Raw genomic sequence first — 8,452 nt, 5'->3', positions numbered from 1 at the left:
GCGGTGTCAGAGAAAGGCCCAAAAAATTGTGAAAGACTCCAGTCACCCAAGTCATAGACTGTTCTCTCTGCTACCGCCCGGCAAGCGGTACCGGAGCGCCAAGTCTAGGTCCCAAAGGCTCCTTAACAGCTTCTACCCCCAAGTCATAAGACTGCTGCACAATTAATAAAATGGCCACCCGGACTGTTTACATTGACCATTGTTTGATTTGGGTTTTAGCGGCATCGCATTAGTGGAAACCAAGACTGTTCTCAGGGAAGACCTAGTTGTAGATATATATGTTCGAGTCGCATCGGGGACAATTTTAGCATTTTAGCTAACCCTAACCCTTTTCCTAACCTTAACCTAATTTTCCTAACCTTCCACATGAATTGTCCTAACCTGCTGCGTAAATTCTCCTCACCTGCTACGAAAGGGGTAAAAACCGGCAGACCCGCCCTGAGAAGTCTTGCTTTCCACTAATGCGATTCAGCCCTACATTAGGTTAGGGGTGAAAAACCAGACTGCTGCAACCTGATTGGCTGAACACGATACACATGATCTGGGATTAGCATTCAGCCACTGGTGGTGGTGGAAAAAAGAAAATATGCATATCTTCCCCGTTTTTTTCTGCCTTCTCGCCATTCAATAAAGTTAAAGAGGAAATCGAAGCTTTTGCAGCCTGAATGGAGGACAATGTTTTAGGTACAAACCGGTCCACGGGGATACGAATGTATTGCCGGCTGCATACAATGCATTTGGACGGTAAAATGACACGACTCAATATCGCCATCTGCCGGCCTTTGGGCTAGTCTTACTGGTCTGTCACAGTCACAAACATACCGTGCAAACTTAAATGTTTCTTCTCCTTCTCTCTAGTGTTCTTCCCGTCTGTCCACTGTTGGAAACCTGTCCAGTAATTTCTCCTATATGGATGGACGTGGGTATAGCTATAGCAGGGGTTGTGAATTAAAGAGGTAAGGTAAGTAGAGGGGGTAGCGATTTCAGACTGCTAGGATGCAGCTAACCTGACTAGTTTATGATGAACTGGTGTCTGTCTCCCTCCCTGTCTCCTTCTCTGACCCATAACAGAGAGGAGAGCGAGTAAAGGGGTCTGAACACTTCATATTCTGTGGCTGCAGTGCTGTTCATTAGGAGGATAATATCCTGTCCTTTTCTCTCTCTCCTGTCCTCTCTCTCACTCTAGTTTCCTATCCAAGCCTTATTACATTCCCACAGCTCAGATATAAATCTAGCATGACTGACTCCCTAACCATGAAAATACCATGATCCCCCTGACAACAAACATCGATAAATCATCAGCGAGTAAACAGTTAACCCGCTAAACACCACCCCTCTCATCCTCTCCCCCGTGAAAAAACCTCGCCAAAACCCTCCCGTGCTCCCATGTCCTTGGTTCAGGCGACATCGGTGAACCTCGGACAGACACTCGCACGTGAGGCGACGGGCCATTTAATTCATAATTTTGTCCTATTCCTAACGTTGGTCTGAATGCCAGATGTCTGTGTCTAACACACGCAACCCGGCAGCCACTGGGAAATAATTTAGAACAGCACCACACCAGAAGGCAGGGAGACCTGCAGGGAGAGAAAACGCCCTGCGTTGTTTCACAGGCATGTGGAATCTGAACTCTGCGTGTAGGCTACATACATTTCATACTGTCTTATTCATGCGGTATATGAATGCATCAATACCGCATAATTCGGACATAAGGCTATCATATGTATTTTTATTAACTGTGGGCCTGATGATTTGTTAGGCTACTCACGATAAAATATGGTTATCAAAATGTTCTTATAGAACGCTTTGATTTGACACCACAGTAGACTATGATGACAATTAATCAAGAATAATCTGCCTACTAAACCCATCAAATAGGACCCACACCTTGTTACCCATTGTAAAGTGAATAGGCTATTAGTTTGGATATTGGGGTAGGCTTAGACAGGAATAACTGATCCACGTTGACGTATCCACGAAGCGGAAAATAAATGCGACAAGCCATTGTGGACTGGATAGCCTACATGACCGCAACGAACAGCATTTATAACAATATAAAACTTTGTAGAAAAGTATTACCTTTAACTTGAGTCTCATATTCGGCTACGATCTCCTTGTCCTTTCGGAATTTGGCCGTACACGTCATGGCTGGTTCTTCTAATCAAAAACACTATTCGTCGCTATTATGGGTTATAGGAGCAATCAGATAAAAAATAATGTAACTGTAACAATTCGTCTGGAAGTAGACCCCACTGAAATATTGTAGCGAGTAGCCCCACAGCCCGTGGAATGGTATTGTCTTCTGCCTCCCTTCACTCTGGCCGCATTGCAAGAGTTTGGCGCTCCCGTATTCCCATTCGTGTGGATCCCTTCCTCAATGCGTTCCCAAAACCGTTTATAGAGCAAACTGAGGAGAGATGCATTCCCCTAAACCAACAATAACCAGTCAACCAGCACGGCCGGATGAGGAGACTCCCAAAAAGTTTAGTCCTTCAGTGAGTGGTTGTAACCACGACGGTCGGAGGATGGCCTGGCTCCGTGGCTCTGCTCTTCCTCCTAGAGTCAGAGTGGGGTACATGGATGAGCTGGGAATGGGACGCCAATGCGCAGGCATGGGGAAACGCACACACACTATGCATGTATCGCATTCATTTGGTTGATACATAAACTGCAGAGTGCTTGGCCATACATATTCATTATCACACTAGTCCAGCATTTAATACTGTGTATGTATGGATAAAATAGTGGGCCTTACACATCATTCAAACCTACATCAACGGGCAACTTTATTGGTACTGCAGTGATTAGGCCAGATGCTGGGTGTTGCCATGTGTCTGGGGGGTGGGTGTAGGGCTGACGGGTTGGGAGGGCAGTCAGATTAGATCCAACTGTAGTTCTCAACAGCGACGGTTAGAGTTGGTGAATGGACCCTTGCCTACACACTACACTGTAATAACAAATAGGGGTAATCTGACTCAATATAATTGTTGTACTCTTGAATTGTGATTGACTAATTACCTGATATAAATGCATTAGATTGTTTTAGGGTGGGGTCATGAATATAAATATCTGGAAGAGCCCAGAGAACATAAAGGTCAAAATATATTTCAGTGTGGTCCGATGTGCCCATGACATTGACAATATAATTTTCTAAAAACAGTTTTCAACTCTTGTGTGTTGTGAAAAGCAAACACTCATAAAAAAGTAATAGCACTTAAACAAACTGGGGTACCTTTTATATGGGCTTGTAAATTATATAAGTAGTTACACTATGTATTAGTTTATAGGTACCTTAAAACCCATTGCGGCTATTATAGCCTAGGCCTATCTTATTGAGTGAAATAGAGTGATATGGTGCTTGCAAAACATGGGCATATCACCATGTCAACCAATCAATGAGTTATAGCTGTTTTACTAAACTAACTATAGCAGGTGAGCAACAACCCCTTTAAAGAAGGTGCTGTCAAAGTATAGCCCTACAGATTATATTAATGATTTTATATATACAACATTGGATCTTGCAGAGCAGTAGGCTGCAATATACAATATAGCCTAGAATTGTAGCATGAGGTCAAAATCTATCATGTATATTTTTTACAGACATCAAATATATTTATAATTAGCTCCTTGTTCTATCTGTGGTCAGATCACGCATTGGTCTCGCAAGATGCAATATTGTTGCAAGCTGCATTTGGCCGTAGAAAGGATATAGCAGGATATTTGACTACATACATTACAACAATTTGACAAACTAAAGGCTTTTATACGTTCAGTGAAATACAACTGTTGCATTTGAGCATGTGTGGCATAAGAATGATAGCCTGGTGGAACCAGCCTGGTCGCTGAATTCACCATTATTTTATTTTCACTAATCGATAAGTGAAGTGAAAACGAATGGTGAACGTAGCGATCAGACTGGTTACACTAGGCTATAAGAATTAGGCATTTCGCTATTTTTTGCCATAGGAAATCTCGGAACCAGAGGTAGGTTAAGGAGCTAGCTATTGAAATCCACTGAGGTATAATAAGAAGGTCAAGTCTTCGGGATACCGTGTTAGCTAACTAGCTAGATACCTATTGTCTTTCTCCAAACGTTGACATACATCTAAGTTATGTTGCAAAAGTTACTTATACTTTTCTTACTATTTGTGTGCTATAAACACATACTGCATCGCACACGCTTTACAATGCAAGTTGCTAAAAGCCATGCTTTTGCATGCACCACATTGACTTCCACCTCGTATGTCGATTTCCATGAGAAATACTAGCTTTGGTATTTCATTTACGTCCCTCGTGAAAATTATTTTGGTGTTTTTTCACAAGTTCTCCAAAGATAAACCCGCCTCTTCATGAAAAAAAAAGAGAATTTCCATCTTTCGATTGGTTGAATTGATTATGAATGGCATAAAATCCTTCAAATCGACTGTAAAGATAACCTAGGTAGGCGTGATATACGATTGTTACCCAATGGAATTATACTTTTTGTCCTCGAGAGCCAATCGAAATTCGACATTAAGCCGTTTAAAAATGTTTCAGGAAGTATCGGTAGCTAACAGGAAGTTGTAAACAATCAACACAACAGTGAAGCTAGCTGGCTACTACAGTTGACTGAATCTGTGAATGCAACGACTTAACTGAACAAATAATCAGGAAATTGGTTCCTTTGAGAAGAGCACTTCGAAGATAAGTTGAAAATGGCAACAGACCATTAGCTATTTTGAACATCGGATGCTGTTATTGTGGTCACTCGTTACGGTCACGACCGTAGCTAACGATAGCTATCTTGCGGCTCTCTGTATTGACAAGTAGTTAACGTAGCTAGCTTGCGTGGTGTCAACTATTACTCGCTGTCACCAAGAGTCGGTAGCTATCTAGTTAGAGTCTTATTGAAACCTCCACTATAGACGTTGAAACGTGAACGTTAGCTATCTGATTTGTGGCGTCTCTTTTATAACCCACCTCCTGCTAACGACGTCCAGCTAGTTGTTACTAGCTACCTACTAAGTTATCCAGTAACAATAGTGTTTAGCTAGCTAACTTAGGTAGCTATACTTTTTTTTATTTTTGGTAACGTTCGCTTCAGAGTAGCTACCATTGCTACATTGATCAATCTGTTCTGACACAAATTTCCTCTGGACATTGGGATTCTGGGGCTAGCAGAACAGTATTTAAAGAGCATGTCTACCTCCAACTTCAAAAACAAATGTGTCACTCAAGTGAATTGTATATACTGTGAGAGTCTACTCTGCACAAGAGGAATGAAGGCAGTACTTCTTGCAGACACAGAAATTGAGCTGTTTTCTACGGACATACCGCCCAACAGGTAAGCAATATAGCCACTGTTGTTTTGACATGATCACTGAATGTGTGGAAGGAGTTGTGACAAATGAGCTAATATTATGTTTTCTATGGGGATCTCTCATCAATGTCAGTTGTTTTTGTTCATATGTTGAGTGTTTGCGATACTGTGAGATGTAGGAAATACTTTATAAATCAACAGAAGTTCTTATCCATTATCACACTCTATGGCTAGAATGAGATGGTGCCCCTTTGTTCTTTCTAACAATCCCCATAACATCCCCCACCTCCTCTTCTAGAACTGTTGACTTTGTGGCCAGCTGCTACTCTACAGAAAGCTGCAAATGCAAACTGAGAGATATCGCCTGCCTGAAATGGTATGTATTTAATGTTACTGTAATCACAGATTTGCCTACTCACATTACTGTAACCTGTTTGCATCACCATATAAGCCTATTTGCTTTATGTTTACAAAATAGCAGCGCAACACTGCTGTGGCTGTTTTGGTGTGGGGGGGGGTGTTAACTTGTTTATTCATATTTATCTTGAAAAATACCAATGTAAATGCATGCAAATGTCCATGTGTTGTGCTAAAGTAGGAAAGTTGTTCAGCCAGCAGTTTGGTGGGTACAGTGAGGCTTTTGTCAGGCCCCTTTTGTATCTCCGGTGCTTTGTTGTTGTTGTTCACAGGGGTAGATAATAGACACCTACTGCCTACTGATAGTTAGCACTTTCACAGGTGCTCCCTATAAAAAGCTGACACGTTTTTTGTTTCTCTCTCATCCTCCCGCCATATCTCTCTTTCTCTATCTATTTCCCACTCCCTCTTTCTGCCTCCCCTCTCTCCCCCTCTTCAGTGGTAATGTTGTGGGGTATCACGTGGTAGCTCCCTGTAAGCCCTGCTTGCTGTCCTGTAACAATGGCCATTTCTGGATGTTTAACAGTAATGCTGTGTCCACCCTCAACAGACTGGATGCTACAGGTTAGAACTTCTTCACTCACTGGCTCCCAGCACACTGGCCTCTTACAGTACCTGTTCATGAACAATACAGACTGTATCCCATGAGGAATGTCCTAAACCCAAAGACTTAGTCAAAGTAAATGTAAAGAAGAATTTCCCCTAAATGCATCGTTTGTGACAAGATACAATATCAAATTCAATACCCTCTGCAACACCGACTGACACCACACATTGTAAATGTGTGGCATTATGTGTGTACTCTTCCTATATTTACTACCGCATCAGTAAGCACCAGTAGAAAAAATGTAGAGGTTGAATATATTATATGGGGTCGTTGTGCAACGCCTGGATGCCAGCCTGTTTCTGCTTTAGACCATTTTTGATTGACTTCGCTAGTTGGCGAGGAAAGACTTCATTAAACTGCTGCACCACACAGTCTGCCACACACAAACTTTGGTGTTGACTGCGTCTTTTGTTGCAGGTTTAAACCTGTTGCTGTGGGGAGACCTTCCCGAGCTAGAGGACAGCGAGAACGAGGAATCAGAAAGCCCATCAGATGAGGAGTGCATTAGGTAGAGAAGGATGAGAGATGGAGGAGCAAGACGTTACCCTGTGACCTACCAGAGCCCCCAGGAACAGACAAAGAAGCAGTGAGAGAAAGAGGAGAGGGGGCTTACCCTGTGACCATATCCCCCTTCCCAACATCTGTCCGTTAGAAGCACACAACCCTCTCACGGTCCGATCTCGCTCTCTCTCCCTTTCTCGCTCTCTCTCTTCTTCTCTCTTCTCTCTCTCCCTCTTTGGGTGAAATCAATGGTAGAACTGGACTGTTGGAACTGCCCTCTCTCATCAAACTCACAACTGAACACCCACTCAAACATACTAATCTTTCAAATTCACTGATGGACGGATGGATGGTCTTAACATTTCACACGGCTGTTTTATTCCCATACCCTTGCCTATTGCCATTGGACACTGGATTTAACATTGTATGCTAGATTTTAGATTTTTGTCAGTCCTGTGTTTGTCCTTGAACAATCAATCACAATGATGTTGTGTTTAGGTTTCAGAATCTGACATTGTTTACATTGAGTATTTGCCAGTTTATTTGTTACTCTTTCATGAGTAGGGCCAGTGTGATCAACAGATGTTACTAGGACATACAGTATAGGTACTAGTTTGGTTCTAGGGCTCCTCTGTGATGGGACTGAGGATACTCTAAGAAAATAGATTAAGCTTAGTTACGCACGTCATCCAAACCTGGCAATGGAGCTGGACAGAAAATACATGATCATGAAAAGAAAGTTGATGTCCACTCACTACATTGTTGACATAGTAACAATAATGCAGCAAAAACAGTAGAAAGTTGATATCCTAAGCCTGTATGATTGAACGCTGAATGGTTGTGTGCTTGTCAGAGCACTAAATGAGCACATACACTACCGGTCAAAAGTTTTAGAATACCTATTCATTCAAGGGTTTTACATTGTAGAATAATAGTGAAGACATCATAACTATGAAATAACACATATGGAATCAGGTAGTAACCAAAAAAGTGTTAAACAAATCAAAATATATTTTCTATTTGATATTCTTCAAATAGCCACCCTTTGCCTTTATGACAGCTTTGCACACTCTTGGCATTCTCTCAACCAGCTTCATGAGGTAATCACCTGGAATGCATTTCAATTAACAGGTGTGCCTTCTTAAAAGTTAATTTGTGGAATTTCTTTCCTTCTTAATGCATTTGAGCCAATCAGTTGTGTTGTGACAAGGTAGGGGGGGTATACAGAAGATAGCCCTATTTGGTAAAAGACCAAGTCCATATTATGGCAAGAACAGCTCAAATAAGCAAAGAGAAACGACAGTCCATCATTACTTTAAGACATGAAGGTCAGTCAATACGGAACATTTCAAGAACTTTGAAAGTGCAGTCGCAAAAACCATCAAGCGCTATGATGAATCTGGCTCTCATTAGGACCGCCACAGGAATGGAAGACCCAGAGTTACCTCTGCTACAGAGGATAAGTTCATTAGAGTTAGCAGCCTCAGAAATTGCAGCCCAAATAAATGCTTCACAGAGTTCAAGTAACAGACACATCTCAACATCAACTGTTCAGAGGAGACTGCTTGAATCAGGCCTTCATGGTCGAATTGCTGCAAAGAACCCACTACTAAAGGACACCAATAAGA

General features: G+C 42.0%; 1 protein-coding gene across 1 annotated transcript; it reads left to right on the top strand.

Moving 5' to 3' along the window:
- The first annotated feature begins 4,575 nt into the window (after positions 1-4,575).
- LOC311133633 (protein FAM72A-like) lies at positions 4,576-7,552 on the top strand. The gene is made up of 4 exons (XM_084167155.1): positions 4,576-5,323; positions 5,598-5,675; positions 6,156-6,280; positions 6,741-7,552. The coding sequence occupies exons 1-4, from the start codon at positions 5,178-5,180 to the stop codon at positions 6,833-6,835; spliced, it is 444 nt and encodes a 147-aa protein (XP_084023281.1). The 5' UTR covers positions 4,576-5,177; the 3' UTR covers positions 6,836-7,552.
- Positions 7,553-8,452: the final 900 nt, after the last annotated feature.

The sequence above is a fragment of the Coregonus lavaretus genome, assembly GCF_964263955.1.
Source record: "Coregonus lavaretus genome assembly, chromosome: 8".
Taxonomy (NCBI): domain Eukaryota; kingdom Metazoa; phylum Chordata; class Actinopteri; order Salmoniformes; family Salmonidae; genus Coregonus; species Coregonus lavaretus.
The sequence above is the reverse complement of the archived record's forward strand: the minus strand, read 5'-3'. Positions and strand labels throughout refer to the sequence as shown.

What these genes read in the sequence shown, in the direction of transcription:
- LOC311133633 (XM_084167155.1), top strand. Translation starts at nt 5,178, where the DNA reads ATGTCTACCTCCAACTTCAAAAACAAATGTGTCACTCAAGTGAATTGT. An exon ending in ACGGACATACCGCCCAACAG is followed by an intron (nt 5,324 to 5,597) that starts GTAAGCAATATA and finishes CTCCTCTTCTAG; the next exon opens with AACTGTTGACTTTGTGGCCA. An exon ending in CAACAGACTGGATGCTACAG is followed by an intron (nt 6,281 to 6,740) that starts GTTAGAACTTCT and finishes CTTTTGTTGCAG; the next exon opens with GTTTAAACCTGTTGCTGTGG.